The following is a 20,948-nucleotide window of genomic DNA, read 5'->3' on the forward strand; positions in this document are numbered from 1 at the left end:
AGAAAACTCATCACATCACGTCGCCTAAGGCCTTGATTAAGGGAGTTTAGATTCCTAGTTAGACATGAGATTCAAACAATGCTCAGTTTCCACAATCACTGCCTTCTTCAGAGCCTGTCCAGAAAGAACAGAATTTTACCTAAAGTTGCTGTGGGATGTTTAACACATCATTAACATCCTATTTATATTGCAATTTGCTCCCTACCTCCTCTTACCCACTGTGGGCAAACTGAATCATGGGTAAAGCCAAGCAGATCAAATGAACCAATGGTAAAGTGACATCAGTTCCTTGGGAAAAACAAGGCAACAACTGCCCAAATAAATGATCCCTTCCTTAGTAACTAATCTAGATAAAAAGCATTCTCAAGAACCCCTACCTACCTTATCTTCCTACCTTACTTCCCTTACTTATTTGCTTACTTCTTTTACTATCTATATTACCTCACTATTCTAGCTGGCTGTCTATAATCACTCTTTTACTATATTCTCTTATAATAAAGCTTGTTCTCTCATCACGGAGTCAGTCTGAGCTGTCAGTTCTTTGGATGGGACTCTAATTTCACTGTGCTCACATCATTAATGACCTCTCTTGACTTTAGAAGACCAATAACGAAATATACCTCCCTCTTCTCAACACTTGTGTTTGTTTTGCTTAACTACTTACATTTTACTTAACTATATATATAAGGGTTGATTTTATGGAGAAGAGTATAAAAGCATTCAAAATTTTTAGTTTACAAACTGTTTTTGTTGCAACAGTTCAATGAAGTGAGCACAATGATTACTATTCCATTTTTATAAATGAAGAAATTAAGACTGTGTACTCTTTTTTATAGGATTCCCCTGATCTTCCAGTTTAACACTCTTGTCAAAAAGGAAATGAAATTAATCTGATTTTTTCCTAGTGAGTCCATTTTGGTTCCTAGTGTTTGACAACTTCAAAGAATTTATGATCCACTAAGTTCAACCTTAAGCATAAAACTACAACTGAAAATGTGAACATATATACATCCATCAGATGATAGCTAAAGAAGCCAATAAAAAGCCCCTCCTATCCAAATGTATGTGGTCACCCCCTCTCCAAAAAAAAAGGTAACTTATTTAAAATTTTTTTTTAAGTATTTTTCCATGGTTACATGATTCTTGTTCTCTCCCTTCCCTCTTCCCTCCCCCTTCCCAGAACTGAAAAGCAATTATACTGAGTTATACATATATTATTGTTTGTTTAAAAACTTTTAAATTTAATGTAATCAAAATTATTCGTTTTATATTTTGTAATGTTCTCTGACTCTTTTGCTTGGTCTTAAATTCCTTCCTTTCCCATAGAACTGACAGGTATACTATCTATGTTCACTTAATTTGCTTATAATTTCCCTCTTTATATTTAAGCCATTTACCCGTTTTGAATTTATCTTACTATAGGGTGTGAGATGTTGCTCTAAACCTAATTTCTCCCATACTATTTTCCAATTCTTCCAGTAGTTTTTGCCAAATAGTGGGTTTTTGTCCCAAAATCTGGGCTTTGGGGATTTATCAAACACTATCTTGCTGCTGTCATTTACCCCAAGTCTATTTCATTGATCCACCCTTCTGTCTCTTAGCCAGTACTATATTGTTTTGATAATCACTGCTTTATAGTACAATTTAAAATCTGGCCATCATTCTTCACATTTTTTTTTCATTAGTCCTCTTGATATTCTTGAACTTTTTTATTTCCAGATGAATTTTGTTATTATTTTTCTAGTTTTATAAGTTTTTTGGGAGTCTGATTGGTATGGCACTGAATAAATAAAAAAATTTAGGTAGAATTCTGATCCTTCAATGAAGAAGCTGCCGGATCCTGTGTAATCCTGACTGGGGCTCCATGATATTTGAATGATTTCTTTCTGGCTGCTTGCAGTATTTTCTCCTTGACCTGGGAGCTCTTGAACTTGGCTATAACATTCCTGGGAGTTATCATTTGGGGATTTATTGCAAGAGCTATTTGTGAATTCTTTCAATTTCTATTTTACCCTTTTGTTCAAGAATATGAGGACAAATTTCTGTGATAATTTCTTGTAATATGATGTCTAGGTTGTTGTTTTTTTTAAGCATGACTATTGATGCCACATAAAGCCATTAGCTTTTATTTGCCCAATTCTAATTTTTAAAGAACGAATTTCTTCAAGACCTTTTGATCCTCCTTTCCCATTTGGTCCATTCTACTTTTCATGGAACTCTTTTCTTTATTGGATTTTTTGGGGGCCTCTTTTTCTAGTAGGTCAATTCTTTTTTTTTTTAAACTCTTACCTTTCATCTTAGAGTCAATACCATGTATTGGTTTCAGGGCAGAAGAGTGGTAAGGGCTAGGCAATAAGGGTTAAGTAACTTTCTCAGGGTCACAGAAGTAGAAAGTATCTGATGCTAGATTTGAACCCAGAACCTCCTATCTCTAGGTCTGACTCTCAATCCACTGAGCTGCTCAGATGCACCCTCGTAGGTCAGTTCTTATAAAACTCTTTTCTTCATTGGATTTTTGTGCCTCTTTTTCAGTTAACCAGTTTTGCTTTTTAAGCTATTATTTTCTTTTTGCATTGCTTTCATTTCTTTTCCCCATTTCTCTTCCACCTATCTTATTTGATTTTTTAAAATCCTTTTTGGCTTCTTCTAGTGCCTGAGACCTATTCCCATCTTTCTTTGAAGTTTTGCATGTGGTTGCTTGGATCTCAACATCTCCTATTGACTCTGTGCCTTGCTCTTTGTCTCCATAGAAATTTTCCATGGTTAGGTGTTTCTTTTGCTGTTTGCTCATTTTCCCAGCTTATTTTTGCCTTTGGACTGGGAGTTCTGAAAGCTGTTGATTCTTTCTCCTCTACTGATGGCTTGCAGGACTCAGTACTCTGATCTATTTTAGCCTGGAGCTAAGGACTTCATCATAGTGCAGGCTTGAAAGGGACTCACTGCAGGCTGGTGCCAGGGCCTGAGATTTCAAGGGATGGATGTGGGATGTGGGGTGCTCTGTTGTTGGTGTAAGCAGAGTCCTGGGATCCCAAAGTCGGCCTATATCCAGGCTCAGAACCTGGTACAATATGTGTTGGGTGGTTGGCCAGCACTCCTGTGTGAAGTTTTGCTTCCTGTTCCCCCTTATCCCATGAAAATAGACTCTCTCTGCCTACCTTTCAAGTTGTGTTCAGCAGGAGAGTCCCCTCATTCTATCTTGCTGTTGGTTTTTGACTCCTGTCATTTTGAGGTGCTTTTTAAAAATTGGTTCGGAAGGACTGTCAGAGTGGTTTCAGCTTCTGCTGCTACTAAGCCACCATCTTAGCCAGTCTTTATCATTTTGGAATGTATAAATGAAGATTTTGAACCTTGGACTTCATCCCTCATAAGTCCTTAGTTTTCCCAATATCCCCTTTAATCTCTCCTGCACCTCCATGTTTACATGGTCATATTATTGTTTTATATTTAGCTGTAACTCCTCCCTCTGTCTCTTTTGGTGATTTGGAGTGGAGCCAGGATGGGAGAAAGAGGTAACAGGACATGGGTCTTTTAAAATGACTCAGTATGGCACGTGGCTTCATTTTTCTAATGGCTACCAATAAATCTTTTAAAACAATAATATTTTAAAATCTATCCTTTTATATCCATTTTATTTCTTACAGGAAGCAATATCCTGCTCCCCTCTTTCTGGTCAGCCCAGAAAAGAAGATTCTTTTGAAGTAATTAAAACAGTGACCAGACAAGGACAAGGACAAGGGACCATTCGTTGATCCACCTAAGAGCACCATTCTTCCTTAGTACTCTGAAGAGATGACTACAGTGATGCCCCTAAAAGAAAGAAGTCTTTTTGATTACTTCAGGCCACCAATGATGAGCTGGGGAAGAGAGAGACCTTAAGAGGAATGATCATGGAGAGATAACCATCTATCAGGACCCATATAGAGGATGATCTCATTAGGGAAATAATTCTCCAAGAGTAAAATTATTATCCTGGACTGATAGAGCAAAATGTTAACTTTTATCTTACCCTGTATGGTATAACTGTGTTTTATTCTATTATTAATGTCTTTGTTCAAGAATCCTAAAAAACATTGCTTCAAAACATCTTGTGTTGAAGAGACATATCCTAAGGCATAAGGGAACTCTTGTCAGTTTGGGTATTTCTCTAAGAACAACATTACTTGGATTAGAATAATGATAAATAAAAATGTTTCTGGCAGGCTTGTGCCTAAGTTGAAGAACACTATGAATATTTACATTAATAATCTAATAAAAAAGTTTCATATAGATAATTGTCAAGACCTAGCCTTGAGTTTAAAAAAAAATCAATTATGTAGGTACAGGATGGGAAAAAACCTGCTAAGTAACAGTTGGTGCAGAAAAAAAGACCTAGGGGTCTGAATGACTGTGTGCTCCATGGGACAGATAATGATTTGGTGACCAGAAAAAGATGATTCAATTCTAGGATGTTAATAGATTTATAGTATTCAGAATAAGATAAACAATAACACCACCATCTCATTTTTAATATACATTAACTCTGTGATCTTGAGGCAAGTCACTTGACTTCTCTCAGATTCAATGTTGTAGGGCTAGACTAGGTGATCTTTAGTCTCTTTCAAGCCCAGCGGTTTAGGATTGAAGACCTGTTCAGAACCCATCTGGTCCCTATTTTTGGAAGAGCATCAGCTGGGTTGAAATATGTCCAAAGGGCAGTGAGGATGATTAGTTTAAGAACCATGTATCCATAGAATTGAGTAGAGGGAACTAAGGATAGTTAGTTATTAGATATTTAGGATATAAGAAGAAAAAACTTAAGTAGGAAATATTTACATATACATCTAAGGATTTGTGGTTCAATCACTTCAGTCACCTGACCCCATTTTGACCTCCTTCATGACCCCATTTTGGGGGAATTTTCTTGGCAAAGATACTAGAGCAGTTTGCCATTTCTTTCTCCAGCTCATTTTCCAGATGAGGAAACTGAGGCAAAGAGGTTTAAGTGACTTGCCCAGAGTCACATAGCTAGTGAGTGTCTGAGGCCAGATTTGAAACCAGGAAGATGAACCTTCCTGATTCCAAGCCTAGTGCTCTAGCTACTGTGCCACCTAGTTGCCCACCAGAAGGATTATTATATGGGAGTGAAATCAGACTTGTTCTGGGTTAAACCCAAAAGAGAGAATTAAGGATGAACAAGTAGACACCATCTACTAGCAGTTCTAGGTCAAAGAAAAGGTTAAAACTTCTAACAACTAGAGCTGACCAGCAATGGAATGGACTGGCTATGAAGGGAGCAAAGGCCTCATGGTTGCACACATTCAAAGAGAGCCTGAAGGGAAGTCTGCTAGAGCCATTTTAGAGGAGATGGTTGGATTAGAGAGCCTCCTCCAAGAAGCTAGAATCTTGTGAGAGGCTGTTAAAGGTTTTCCACCCTTAGAAAAATTAAAGGAGGACTCTGACCAATCCTCTAAACAGATCAATGCGAGATGAGGAATTTATACTTGGCATACTGATCAATAGGACGTAAAAGGAGTGAGTCAGCATGGATCTAGTAATAATTATAGCATCCCAACGTTTTGATAATTCTTCAAAGTTTACAAAATGGGCTCACCATATATTATCTCATTTGATCTTCACAATAGCCCTATGCCCAGGTAGCTGCTGTTATCTTCATTTTATTGATTAGGAAATAGATTTAAAGGAGATAAATAAAGGCCTAACCAGGGACACGGAACATATGAAATGTGTTTTGAACTTAAGTCTTCCTGCCTCCAATTCCAGTGCCCTAATTCATCATGCCAACCTGCTTACTCTTCATGAACATTTGGCCACAGCCTCAAAGCATTAGCAGAATCTCAAAATAATAGGTATTGATATCTGAGGGCCACTGGAAAGGTAGTAAATGTTAGGTTAGACATGACAGTAAGGAGACTGGATTTGTAAGGGAGCGTGGTGAAATAGGGCCTCCATTTTAAGAACTGAAAGACCTAGATTTGAATCCGCAACCCTCATATTACTAGGCAGATGACCTGAAGGAAGAGACTTCATTTCCATGAACCTGTTTCTTCACATAAAATGAGGGCAATAATACTCATCTACTCAGGATTGTTTGTGAGAATCACCTTTCATAAAACTTCACATGGGGTAGAAATGTCATCACTACCATCACTACCATCAGACCTACTTTGAAGAACTCACCGTGTGGACCAGGGGGTCAATGAGCATAAAAGCTAGTTGGAAACTATCAAACACTACAGAAATGTAAACTCATTACCGTGTTTTTAAGCCAGATCTCAACTCCCAGGTCAAGACTCTTTTCATTAACATCGTACTAGTTCCCAATCAAGTAAAATATTTGTAAAGCACTGAGACAGTGCTTCACACATTTTGTTGTTGTCATGTCTGATTTCCTGACCCCTTTTATTCTCGGTTTTCATGGCAAAGATACTAAAGGGGTCTGCTATTTCCTCCTCTAGTTCATTTTATAGAGGACAAAACTGAGGCAAACTGGCTTAAGTGACTCGTGCAGGATCACGCAGCTAGTAAGCGTCTGAGTCTGAATTTGAATATAAGATGAGTTTTCCAGATTCCAAGCCCAGTGCTCTACCTGCTATGCCACCCAGCTTCACACATAAAAGGCATTTAATAAATTGTTCCATTCCTTCCCTCCAGTCCTCTATTTCTCTGGGCCCCATTGCTTTCTGTCCTAAGAATCCATATTATAGGAGAATAAGTGGGAGGAATAGGGAATGTTTATCTTGGATAAGAGACTAGGGAAGAACATGAGAAATATTTTCAAGTACTTGAAGGGCTGTGCTGGAGGGAAGGATTAAACTTGCTCTGCTTGGTCCCAAAGGCCAGCTGGAAAGCAATAGACAGAAGCTACAGAGAGGCAAATTCAAGCTTGCTATCAGGAAATGCTTAAGAATTAAAACCATTCACAAATGGAATAGGCTGCTCTGAAAGGCTGTCGTCACTCCTTTGAGGCTGGGAGAGCCTTTGTTGGGTATATTATAGTCAGGATTTCTTTCATGCATGGGTTGGCTTAGACTTCTGCCGAGGGCCCTTCCAACACTCAAATCCCATGATTTTGAGAACAGAAAGAGAAAGACCCCTCTATTCTGCATCCTTCACACTACCCAAAGGTCCTCCCATCCTAGGTTCTTCTCCCAAGCTCCATTGCTTCCCAGCTCAGAGTGAATTACCATCATCAGGGTCCAATGATGCTGCTGCTACTACTTAGACACAGGCACCTGTCATCCCTCCCAGAAGACCTCTGTACTCAGGGTCATTTTCCAAACCTTTGATCATGTCCAAAATGGAACTGTCTTCTTCCACACCTGAATTTTTCCACTCAGATTTTTTGCCCCCAATGAGGGAGCAAGAAGTTGTGAGGAAAGACCTGGGACTCATCATTGGCCCAGACTTTCACAACTGAAAGGAACCTCAGAAGGTTCATGATATATAATTAGAACTGGAAGGGATTTTAAAGGCCACCCAGTCCAGCCCCATCATTTTATAGATAAGGAAACTCAGATCCAGGGAGGGTAAGACATTTATTCAAGGACAAAGAGGTAGTTGTCAGAGGAGAAGATCCTCTGAATCCTTGAGCTAGTACTTCCACCACAGTCTACTCTCCTATTCATTGCAGGAATCTTTTATGGGAATTCTGGGGTCATTCAGCCTCTGATTGAACACTCCCATCTATGAGAAGCTGTCTCTGAGGCAGTCCACTGTTGCTGGATAGCACTGACTATTGGGATGTTCTACCTTAAACTGAGCAGAAAGCTACCTCCCTATAATTTCCTCCACTGCTCTTAATTCTTCCTTTGCTACCATAGAACCACCCTTTAAATAACTGAAGACAGCCATCACATCTCCCTCTCCTCTCCTTCCCTAAGCCTTCCCTTCTGTCAGCTAACTATCCCCTCCTACCCACTGGCAGTGAGGTGGCACAGTGAAGGCGTGGAATTAGGAAGACCTAGTTTTCAATCTTGTCTCAAACACTGAGCTATGTTACCCTTGGCAAAGTCCATGTCCCAGTTTCCTCAACTATAAAATGAGGGGTTTGGAATGAGTGGTTTCTAAGGTCTTTGAGTTCCAAACCAATCACCAATGGCCTATAACCCGGTTCCTTCAACTCATCCTCAGAGGACAGCTTCATCCTTTGTCATCTTCTTGCCTTTTTCCTACAATGTGGTGCCAGAACTAAATATAGTATACTCCAGGTGGGGCTTGGCCAGGGCAAAAGACAGTGGGATAGCAGTGATCCTGTTTCTCATTCTAGTTGATTTGGGGTGAAAAGCATGGCCTCAAAGCACCCTCTTTTTGCTACTAATCTCTTCTTACCAAGCCAGGTGTGAGAAGTGTGTGAAGACAATGGAGAATTTCTAACTAAGTGCAAAGAGGCTCCTAACATTGAAGAAAGAGGCATGACAACAGTTATGAGTGTCGGTTCTGACCAACATGAAACGTTTGTTACATAGTTCAACAGCACACACCTCCATGACTTTTCCAGACCTCTGCCCTGCTTGGGGAAGCCCACGCAGGGGACCACGGCCCCCACCTTCAGCAACGCTGCTCCTCAACCTCTTTCTCCTTAGCGTTGGAGAACACCAGGACTTCTGAACTTAGGCAGGAGTTCCTTAATTTGGTATCTGGGAGCAGACAAGCTCTCTACCACTCTCAAGGGGGGAAGGATCTTTTTAGAAGTTTCATCCTCTTTGGCATGAAAGATAGGGTATGAAACTGATGGCTCCTTCCCTAAACTCTTCAGGTCCAGCATTCCAGACAGAGGTGAATAAAGACCCTTTGAAGGGGCCTTATATGCAGTGAACTGTTCATAGTCAGGAAATTTTGTCAAGAGTTTCATTAAGTCCTTCCGGAAAATGTTCCATGTGTTCTCGCTCAACATCTTCTGGCACATAACGTCATCACTAAAAGGGAAACACAAAGCCTTTGTGAAGACAGCTGGCAAACATTCAGGGTCGCAGGGCAGTCAGCTATTTGGTCAGACACAACTCAGAACTCTCAGGACCCACCTTCATTCATCCCATTCTTCCCTTTAGACAAAAGGATACTAGAAATTACAAGTCTGGCCAAAAACTTAACAGGAGTCAAGGTGGGGATGGGAGCAGAAGATAAATTCACACTAGCAGCTGAAAGGTGGAGAAGGAGATGCCCCATTTGGAAGCAACAGAAACAAGCATCAAGATTTACCTAGTGAGCCCCCCTTCTTGCACCAGCACTTTCCCAAGAGATCCATGTGTATAAATATAGAGAACATAGAATAGAAAAAGTTTTAACTGTGAGATCAACTTGGGAAAGAGGACCACAAACAGATGCAGATGGCAACTGGGGAGAAAGGGGAAGAATAAGCATTTAGTAATTGCCTGCAGGGCAATCGGGTGGCTCAGTGGAATGAGAACCAGTTCTAGAGACAGGAGGCCCTGGGTTCAAATCTGGTCTCAGACACTTATTAGCTGTGTGACCTTGGGCAAGTCACTTTGTTCCCATTGCCTAGCCTTTTCTACCTTGGAACCAATACTTAATATCATATCTAAGACAAAAGGTAAGGGTTTATTCAAATAAATATAAAGTGTCTACTATGTGCCAGGCACTATGCTAAGTGTTTTACAAATATCATCTCATTTGATAATAGAACCTGCCTCAGATACTTTAAAAACTGGGGTGTCCTGTTTGATGGAAGCAAATGAGTCAACCAACAAGAGAGCATTTTGCTTGACAAGCAGGTGCCTTGGAGAAGGCAGAATGAGCTTTCCCTGACACCACATTCTTTTTTTTTTTTTCCCTAAAAACCCTTACCTTCCATCAATACTGTGTATTGGTTCCAAGGTAGAAGAGTGGTAAGGGTAGGCAATGGGGGTTAAGTGACTTGCCCAGGATCACACAGCTGGGAAGTGTCTGAGGCCAGATTTGAACCTGGGACCTCCTGTCTCCAGGCCTGGCTCTCAATTCACTGAGCTACCCAGCTGCCCCCCTGTTACCATATTCTTGGAAATGGAACTGGTCCTACTTTGTGGTCTGTCCTAGAGTATTGGACTATCTTTGATCACTGTTGACCCCGGTTAGGAAAGACTGACCAGTAGCAAGGAATATATGCTGGTCTCAAAAAAAAAAAAAAGCCAGCACAGAGTCTTTCTGTGGCTCCTTGAAGTCATAGGAATAATATGTCTAGAATTCACCAGGAAATTGGAACCTGAGATGAGACCACTAAGGGTCCTCACTGGCAGATCAGTGGAAAGTGTATGAGACCTGGAGTTGGGTTGGTCATTTCCTACTTTCCACTGACCCAGCCATAGTTGGGTTGGCCATTTACTACTTGTGTGACCTTGGGTGAGTGACTTTATCCCTCTAGTCCTCATTTTCCTCAACTATAAAAAGAAGACATGGGCTAGATTATCTCTAAGGTTCTTTCTGACCCTAATCTATGCTCCAAAGAGAGTTTGAGTTCCATTCTAAATGCCTTTGTGGCTAGCTTGCTCCTAGCTGACTGACTCCCAGACCTTGCCCATAACGAGATCACAAGAAGATACAGCTCACAGACAGTGTTTGAGGAAGCCAGGCCTGAAGGCCATCAACTAGCTGTGGGACCTCAGGCACATTATTTTCATCTGTTGGTTTTTCCATTCTCTCATCTGTAAAACGGGGCTCATGATCCGTGTACTTCTGTACTTCTTCCCTCAGAGGGTTGTTGTGGGGATCAAATGGGAGATGGGCAAAAAAGTGCTACAGAAACATGAGCTATCTTGTGTCCTTCAAACAAGTATTTACTAAGAGTTAACTGTTCAGGAGGAATGCAGTCATTAAGGGCTTTGCTATCTGCCAAGCATTGTGTTAAGCACTGGGGGATGCAAACAGAAACAACCAAGGCAGCCCTTGCCCCTGTGCACTTAGTAACTGGATGGATGTACATCAAACAGACCCTACGTCCTCAGGGAGTTTATGTTGCAAAGGGGAGATGATGGACAGCTGGGTGGTACCATGGATAATTCGCAGGGCCTGGAGTCAGGAAGACTCAACTTTATGAGTTCAAATTTGACCTCAGACCCTTACTAGTGGTGTGTCTCTGAGCAAATCACTTAACCCTATTGGCCTCAGTTTCCTCGTTTGGCAAATAAGCTGGAGAAGGAAATAACAAACCACTCCAGTGTCTTTGCCAAGAAAATTCTAAATGGGGTCACAAAGAATGGGAAACAACTGAACATCAACAATAAATGAAGGAAAGACTAGAATTGTTCCATTCAGCCCCAGAAGACAGAAACCAGGAACAAAGGATTGCAAACTGCAATTGCGAAATTTGCAAAAAGGCAAAATTTAAAACTCGTGTCAAGAAAAAACTTCCTTATAATTAAAGCTATCCAAAAGTGCAATGGGTCACATGGAGAGGTGGTGGGTTCCCCTTCCCTGGAGGTCTTAAAGCAAAGGTTAGACAACCACTAATAATGTATATGATCATGAGGATTCTTCCTAGATACAGGTCGGATGAGATGACAACTGATATTCCTTCTAGCTTTCAAATTCTGATTCTCCGAGTACCAATTTCAGGGAACAGCCAGTAGGTCATTGTGACTATAAACAGAGTATATGAAAGAGAGTAACCATAAAAGAATCCTGGAAAGCTAAGCTGGAGTCAAACTGGGAAAGGTTTTACATGCTAAACTGAGGAGTTTGTACTTTATCTGAGAGATGCCAGGCAGTCACTGAAGGTTCATTAGCCGGAGAGTGACATTGTCCGACACGCACTCCTTCTCAAAACTACCTTGTATATACTTATTGTGAAGGCATATAAAAACTTCCTCTGTAGTAAAACTGAAAATATTAAATATTTTTCTCAGAAGCCCTTCCTATATTCCCTGGAAAAACCCTTGGAAAAGTGGGTGCAGGTAGATGGCCCAGTAGATTGACATTGCCTAGTCCTAATCTCTCTTCTGCCTGAAAACCAATACACAATATTGATTCAAAGATTGAAAGTGAGAGTTTTAAAAAGGGGGGCAGGGTGAGGTGATAGGTTGAAGACAAGAAGACTTTTCTTAGGAAATCAGATTGAGCCATACCTAATTTTAACAAAGAGAAACTTTGGTCTTCTGAACATCAATGATTTCCCACCCACCTAAAATGATTGGTGCCATGACCCTCTATGACATCTCTAATGGAAATGAAAATTAATAGCTATTGCAGAGTGGAGGTCCTTCTTATTTTTCACTTCCGGAACAAGGAAATGGATGATCCAGAAGGGATGAGATAATGGCTTGGTTACTCAATAATTCCAAAATGGAATGTTAACCTAAATTGTATTCTTACATACTCTGATTTTTTTTCTTGTTCACGACTCCTATAAATTTTAACTCAAATATTCTTGGGGTAGAAAGTCATGTCAGACAGCATAGGGGACTATGCCAATTAAAGCATCTCTCTCTCTGTCTCTGTCTCTCTCTCTCTCTCTCTCTCTTCCTCTCTGTCTCTCTCTCTGTCTGTCTATCTGTCTGTCTCTCTCTGTCTGCCTCTGTCTCTCTCTCTCCTCTCTCTCCTCACTCTCTCCCCCCACTCCTTCTTCCTCCTTCCCCCCTTATAAATGCTTGGATATTGGATACATACTAACTTAAAAATGATTCAGGCAAATTTTCACCTAAAATGTAGAATATTAATGTTATTTTTTTATAGTTTTAATGGTGCCGTTTGCTCGTATCCTGATACCTAATAGAAGACAACATGGGTCCAGGACTGCTTCTCTTTGAAAGGCTTTTATAGCTAACTAAATAGAGGTGAGGGAGTTTTTAGATCCTTAAGAGAAAATTTTTCAAAGCAGTGCTGCCCCAGTCTTGCTGACTTCTGACTAGGCTCACAGAACCTGAACCTTTAAAAGAAAAGCCAACTCCATTAGACTCCAGAAGAGATATTTGTTCATTTCTGTTCATGTCGGTGTTGGTGGTCACCCTGTGTTGGATATGGTAAGCTTTATATTATGCCAGTAGAAAGCCACTTCTTATGCAGCATTAAATCACCTTCTGCTCTGGGATCCAAGCCAACTTCAGTTGCACCTGAATCCTGACCATCCGAGGGAAAAGGCCCCAAGGTTTCTGAGAACAAGGGGAAAATTGTTCAGAAGCCTGTGAGCCTGGCTGACAGATAAGCTTTCGTGGCCCCTTTCTCCCATCGTTGAGCAGCAAATCTAAGCAGTAGATGGCCCAGGACTTTGGACCCAGTTCATGAGCAGCAGCTTAATTACTCCTTACCACTCTAGGAACTCCATGAAGCCCACTGGTCTCTGCCCAGGGACTCCCAGTTGGGCAAAAGTGATCAATTTGCTCTTTTCACAGTTTTGTGGCTTGTTTTATTTATTTTTGGTCTTGTTTTTATACCCTTACTTTCTGTCTTAGAATTGATATTGAATATTGGCTCCGGGTCAGAAGAGCTGTAAAGCCTAGGCAATTGAGGTTAAGTGACTTGCCCAGGGTCACATAGTTAGGAAGTGTCTGAGGCCAGATTTGAACTCAGGAACATGAGTCTTCCTGGCTCTAGGCCCAGTTTTCTATCCACTGAGTCACCTAGCTGCTCCTAAATCCATTTGTTTTGCATTTCAAGATATAAAAGTGAAAAGAGTGATCTTAATAGCAGAAAATCCTCTCCAGTGAAAGGACATTTTACCACAAGATCCCAAGGGTCCCCCCAGAAGTGCTAGACCTCTTGCTCAAAGAGATTCTTCTCATCATTTTGGAGTGTTTGACCAAAACTGGTCAGTAGCTCTTCCTGTCTGAGTGGCTGGCCTCCAGATCACTGGCTCCTCAGCCATGGGAAATATGGCCAAAAAAAAGACCCCTTTGGTGTTCTTATTGGTCAGTGAGCTTTGAGAAGAGATCCTTCGCCAAGCAGACAAGGTCAGTACTGAGTGTCCTTGCACAAAACACTCTCTCTGCTGATTATAGACATCTTTCTCTGACTCTCCCTCATGCCTGGAATTCTCTCTCTCTTCACCTCCATCTCCTGGCTTCTCTGGCTTCCTTCAAGTCCCAGCTAAAATTCCACTTTCCACAATAAACCTTTCCTGATCCTCTTTAACGATAATGCCTTCTGTCTCTTAAATTATCTTCAATTTATCATATATGTGATAACTATATATCACATATATAATCATATATGTAACTATAGTGTTCCCCAAAGTACACAAATCAAAGTGATTTGGATAAAGTTTTTTAAAGGTTCCTTGTTTGAACTAAATTGAGTCAATGGATTTTGGTTATGTGAATGAATGTTACTAGGAATGGAAATATTTTTTTCTCTTTAAGTGTGTATTGATATCCATGCAATAAATAGGTACTCTGTCTTTAAACAAAGCTGAAATCAGTTTAAAACTTCTGTTTCCAAGGCTGCCAGGTGGCTCAGTGGATAGAGAGACAGGCCTGGAGATGAGAGATTCTGGGTTCAAATGTGACCTTAAACACTGCCTAGCTGGGTAGCTCTGGGCAAATCCACTTATTCCCAAATGCCTGCCCTTTATATACCTAATATTGATTATTGATATTATATATTGATAATATATATTGATACCTAATAACAATTCTAAGACAGAGTTTGTTTGTTTTTTAAGTTCTGTTTCCTCTGACTCCAAAATCAGAGAAGACCAAAAAAAAAAAAAAAGCCTTCTCACCATTTTGGAGCCAAGTCTTCTTTGGCTCAGAAATTGTTTGTTCTCTTACATTTTCTTTTGTTTAAATTGTTTTAAATAAGGAGAAATAAATAAGGATTAGGCAATGGGGGGGGGGCGGTTTAAGTGATTTGCCATGCATGGGTCACACAGCTAAGTGTCTGAGGTCATATTTGAACCCAGATCCTCCTGACTCCAGGCCCAGTGCTCTACCCACTGTACTAGCTGCCCCTTGAATATGTGCTTAAAATTTTTGAGCTATCAGTTAATGAGTTAAATAATTTAGAAAAAAAAAAGACATTTAAGGAAGCAGGTCAAGAGTTTGCCTTGACCACCTTGAGCCTCTCAATGATTTACAGAATATAATTTGTCTAGGTAAGTAGCTAGTGATGGAGTGCCAGGCTGGAGTCAAGAAGAACCGAGTTCAAATCCAACCTCAAACACTAACAAACTGTGTGACCCTAGACAAGTCACTTCACCCTGTTTACCTCAAGTTTTCTCATCTGTAAAATATGGTGGAGAAGAAAATGTCAAATCACTCTAGTATCTTTGCCAAGAAAACTCCAAAATGAGGTCATTAAGAATCAGACACATCTGAAATGACTGAACATCAACAATTGCCTCAGTAAATTAGAAGCAAAGTCACTTTAAAAGAATTAGGATAGATTGTGCATATTTGCAAGTTCTCAAGAAACTAAATTGGAAATGTTTGACCTGGCAAAATGAAAAATTGTCTGTAAACCTGAAAGTTTCAGCACTGATCAAAAGATGAATTTACCATGAAATTGAGAGCCATAAGAAAATTGTACTAATTTACAAAAGATTCAATGGAGAAAAAGGAAAGTCAATCTCAAAACCATTTGAAAAATGATTTGAAATCAAAGAGGTAGGAAGTTAAGAAATTAATGGTATTAGAAAGTAAAATGCTGAGTCAATATAAAGAAATCTGCAAAGATCCATCTGGGGTTAATCAGGTTCAGAAACAACAAAAAGAAAAATTAGAGATAGTTTTTGCACTGATAGTGTTGACTTGAGGCTCACTTAAAAGGCAGTCAGAAGTATACAAAAGGTTCTCTTGAAAGGTAAAAAATAAAATCTGACATTTCATCTGCCTACAGTGGCATTAATTCATCTTGAAGTCAGATGAGTTACGTCAATTTCTGATTCTCCAAAGATAGAAAATAGAGGAGAGTAGGGAGTTTTTGCTTCCACAGAGACTGTGACAAAGTCCTCGTTTTTGCCAGTATCAGAATCTCCAGCAAGGGCCAACTTAGAAAAACAGAAGAAGAAAAAGAAAAGCCCAGGATTGCAGAAATTGGCAGGATACGTTTTTAGGAAGTTTTTCAATACCTCATTGATAAGAGAAGACTAGACTAGTAAGCCTGCTGTGCCCAAAAAACTGTGAACTCCACTTGAAGAAATACATATTTCTTCGTCAGGGACTTGGAGTTAGTTGTTTTTTTTTTTTTCTTATCATGATTTCCAAGGTTAATTTCACAAATTCTGTTATTCTGGTAGATGTAGAAAAGTAACAAATCACTCACACAGCAACCTTTAAAATTGAACAATTGAAAACTTGGATTTATATTGGGTTGGATAAATGAATTGGGAACAATTATTATTCACAGCATAGTTCTCTTGGACTCTGAAAGGTAACTGCTGGTGCCACACATTCTTTGTAACTGGGAGAGCAGAAATAATAACTACTCTATAATAGTTTCTGAATGCAACTAGTCAGCTAGTCATTCATTACACTTTTTTTTTAACCCTTCCCTTCTGTCTTAGAATCTATATGAAATATAGTTCCAATGGTAAAACAATGGTAAGCCCTAGACAATTTGGTTTAAGTGACTTGCCCAGGTTCACACAGCTAGCATATGGTGCCACCTCACTTGCATTTCACTTAACATTTATTAAAAGTGCCTATTTTTTTTTTAACCTTTACCTTCCATCTTAGAATCAACACCATGAATTGGTTCCAAGGCAGAAGAGTGGTAAGGGCTAGGCAACGGGGGTTAAGTGACTTGTCCAGGGTCACATAGCTAGGAAGTGTCTGAGGCCAGATTTGAACTGTTATAAGTAAAGTTGTATATGTGTGTGCCGAGGGCAAAGGCATGGGAAAACAGAGTAAGAAATTCTAGAATTCTACTGGAAAGAGTCAGCTTATGCTGGAGAATTCATTCTCTCTTTACCTGAAAACTGGATAATTTCCTTTGCTGGCTTTAGTATATCTGGATTTCTCCATCCTACCTCCTTCCTTGTTACCTTATTGAACCGTTTTATGAGCTTCCTGTGTGATCCTGTACAGATGAGCCGTCTGTCTGTGAGACTCTGTTTGGGGTCCTTTGGGATCCCAAAATCCTCTTCTTGGGGCCCCGTTCTGCCTAGCTGCTTAACTACCTCCAATACCACCAGAAGGGGGTTTGTTTTGGGTTAGTGTAGGATATTTACTTTAGGGTCTGGGTCCCTAGATAGATAGGTGAGCTCAGTGTAAGGAGAAATCCTCAAAGACTCCAGACAACAGGACATTTCAATCTTGTGGGGTTTACATAGAAACCTTTAGTTTAAGATATCCAATTACCTTTTACCTTTCCCTTGTTAAATTAAACACCTTTTATATATCATCTAAGTGGGTGTTTGTGTGTCATCTCAGGCCAACCCTATGCTTTGGTGGCCTTCCCAGAACCCAGGTTACTCTTCTGATACTGGCCTAAATAACATCCTATCCCATCCCCAAGACCCACTTGTTATTTCAGAACCTAGGACTTCCTGGCTCTTAATCCACTGAGCCACCCAGTTGCCCCCCAAAGTGCCTATTTTTAATGCTATTCTATTCTATTGGATAGGCACTGGACTAAGAATTGGGGATACAAAGAAGGCAAAGGGAGTCCCTGCCCTCAAGGAGCTCATAATCTAATAGGGGAAACAACAAGCAAACAAGTATGTACAAACAAGCTATATACAGAGTAAATTGGAATGAATAACATAGAATCCCAAAATTCATAGATGAATGGAACAGCTTCTCTGTGTAAACTGATTTGGAGATACATTCCACTGGAGGAATGTCATTGGACTGATTGTAAGTTGTCTTGTTTTGTTTTGTTTTTTTTTAAAACCCTTACCTTCCATCTTGGAGTCAATGGCTCCAAGGCAGAAGAGTGGTAGGCAATAAGGGTTAAGTGACTTGCCCAGGGTCACACAGCTGGGAAGTGTCTGAGGCCAGATTTGAACCCGGGACCTCCTGTCTCTAAACCTGGTTCTCAATCTACTAAGCCACCCAGCTGCCCCCTGATTGTAAGTTTTGATTGTACTTATGTTTTTAGTCCATGAGATTGTCTGTTAATGTCATTTTCATAAGGTATTTTTATGTTGTGATTTGGGAAAATACTATATAGAAGTGCTTTAGATTTCAGAATGGTACCTATAGTCTGATTCCTTTGTCAAATGACAAAGATAGCTGCTCTTTGATTGGAATAGTGAACTTTTTTTTTTCAAAAACCTTTAGTTTCTGTCTTAGAATTGATGCTAAGTATTGGTTCCAAAGCAGAAGAGAGGTAAGGGTTAGCCATTGAGGGGGTTGGGTTTAAGTGATTTGCCATGCCTGGGTCAAACAGCTAAGTGTCTGAGGCCAGATTTGAAGCCAGATCCTCCTGACTCCAGGCCCAGTGCTCTATTCACTGTACTAGCTGCCCCTTGAATACAGGCATTTAAAATTTTTGAGCTATCAGTTATTAAAACTTTGGGTTGCAGTGGAATTGTTTGTCAGCTGTGGGAGGGGGAAGGGAAGAGGTAAGGGAGAGAAAATAAATCATGTAACCATGGAAAATGTTTAAAAATAAATAAAAATTTTAAAAATAAATAAATAAAAGGTGCCATCAATTAAAAAAATAAAAATTTTGGGTTGCCTTGAAAGGTGGAGGATTTTCCCCTTTGTAGAGATATTCAGGCAGAGACTAAATGATCACTTGTCAGACATATAATAGTGAGGGTAAAGGTTAGAATAAGAAGCTACTGGGGGTAGCTGGGTGGCTCAGTGGATTGAGAACCAGGCCTAGAGACAGGAGGTCCTGGGTTTATATCTAGCCCCAGACACTTCCTAGCTGTGTGGCCCTGGGCAAGTCATTTAACCTCCCTTCCCCACCCTTACCACTCTTCTGCCTTGGAACCAGTACATGGTATTGATTCTAAGGCAGAAGGTAAGAATGAAAAAAAAAAAAAAGAATAAAAAGCTGCTGAGGTCTCTTTTCTTTCTTTCTTTTTTTTTAAACCCTTACCTTCCAGCTTAGAGTCAATACTGTGTATTGGCTCCAAGGCAGAAGAGTGGTAAGGGTAGGCAACAGGGGTTAAGTGACTTGCCCAGGGTCACATAGCTGGGAAGTATCCGAGGTCAGATTTGAACCCAGGACCTCCTGTCTCTAGACCTGGCTCTCAATCTACTGATCCACCCAACTGCCCCCTAACATCTCTTTTCAATTTCCATATTCTGTGATTTTGTAAATTCCAATTTCAGGGAACACAGCAAGTAGATCTACTTCTCAAAGCATGGCCCCAGGGTCCCAGACCCTTTCAAAGGGTCTTTGAGGCAAAAATTATTTCATAGCAATACGAATTTTATTTGCCCATTAAAATACATCTCCCTTTTTCAATTGCATATCTATGTGAGGCTAGATTTCCTTCAATACTTCCAGACAACAGATTGCAACAGATTGAATGCAAAAACAGATAGGACAATCCAGCTGTCTGTATTGAAGCCAGAAATGAAAGATATCCAAAATTTGGTACAACAATGCCACTCTTTTCACTAAATTTAATTGTTTAGGAAAATAAAGTTATTTTTCATAAAATATGCTAATTATGTTAGTTAATATGCAATGGATTTATTATATTTTTAACAAATTAATAAATAGTTTTACATGTTTTCAGTTTTCATTTCTAATATGGTAACTATCAAGAGATGTAACCCACAAAAGCAAGAGCTCTTTGGAACCTCCAATAATTTTATTTTATTTTTTTAAACCCTTACCTTCCATCTTAGAGTCAATACTGTGTATTGGCTCCAAGGCAGAAGAGTGGTAAGGGCTAGGCAATGGGGGTCAAGTGACTTGCCCAGGGTCACACAGCTGGGAAGTGTCTGAGGCCAGATTTGAACCTAGGACCTCCTGTCTCTAGGCTTGGCTCTCAATCCAGGCCTAGAGAGCTACCCAGCTGCCCTCACCTCCAATAATTTTAAAAGCATGAAAGAGTCAAGACCAAAAGGTCTGAGAATTACTGAAGTGGGTCATTTTGACCCAAACGTAGTCTGCATGAAGAGAAGTAACATGACAAAACTCTGGAAAACTAGTCTGGAACCAGATTACGAAGAGTTTTAAATACCAAGCTGAGGAATTTGTATTTTATCAGAAAGGCAATAGGCAGCCACTGAAGGTGCTCTAGCAGAGGAATGGCACTGTCCAGCATGCAGTCCCTCCCTCTCAAAACTCTCTTATGTTCATTTTTTTGTATTGAGTGTATACTTCTCTATGTACATTTTGACTCTTTCCTTAAAATGTAAGTTCCTTGAAGGCAAAGACTATTTAAAGTTTGTCTTCCTACCTTGGCAAATAACCCAGTGCCTCCCATGAAGTAGCACCTAATAAATATATTGATTGATTGAGCCTGCAGCTCAAGAGAGGGCCTAGGGCTAGATTTATAGAGCATTTAGGTTCTCTTGTCACCGAATCGTGGAATCTGAGAGTTAGTTCAGCTTCTCACTCGAACATACCATTTCCCCTGAGCTCATCCTGTGTTCTCATCCCTTTTACAGCCAAACTAGAAAAGCTGCCTCTATCCTCAGTGCCTCTACTTTCTCTCCACCCACTCACTCACTTCCCTACCCCTTGCAATCTGGCTTCCAAACTCATATCTCAACTGAAAATACTCTAGCCAAAGTTACCAATGACCTTTTTCATTTTTTAAACCCTCACTTTCCTTCTTAGAATCAATACTCTGAATTGGTTCTAAGGCAGAAGAGCGGTAAGGGCTAGGCAATGGGGGTCAAGTGACTTGCCCAGTCACACAACTAAGGAAGTGGCCAAGGCCAGATAACAAAGACCTCTTTATTAACAAATTTAGTGATCTCTTATTAGTCCTCATGCTCCAGAATGCAGCATCCAGTACTGATAACCAGCCTCTCCTCCTGGATACTCTCCTCTCTAGGTTTTTGCCTTTCTTCTTCCTTTCTTCCTTCCTTCCTTCCTTCCTTTCTTCCTCCTTCCCTTCCTTCCTTCCTTCCTTCCTTTCTTCCTCCTTCCCTTCCTTCCTTCCT

General features: G+C 40.2%; 1 protein-coding gene across 1 annotated transcript in view; it reads right to left on the reverse strand.

Moving 5' to 3' along the window:
• Positions 1–8,578: 8,578 nt before the first annotated feature.
• The window catches only part of CNBD2 (cyclic nucleotide binding domain containing 2), a 98,311-nt gene continuing 85,941 nt past the window's right edge, over positions 8,579–20,948 (reverse strand). Inside the window, exon 12 of the mRNA XM_044661579.1 lies at positions 8,579–8,915. Within this exon, the coding sequence (XP_044517514.1) occupies positions 8,579–8,915 (337 nt within the window). The remainder of the gene's footprint in view (positions 8,916–20,948) is intronic.

Source organism: Gracilinanus agilis, chromosome 2, assembly GCF_016433145.1.
Source record: "Gracilinanus agilis isolate LMUSP501 chromosome 2, AgileGrace, whole genome shotgun sequence".
Classification (NCBI taxonomy): Eukaryota; Metazoa; Chordata; class Mammalia; order Didelphimorphia; family Didelphidae; genus Gracilinanus; species Gracilinanus agilis.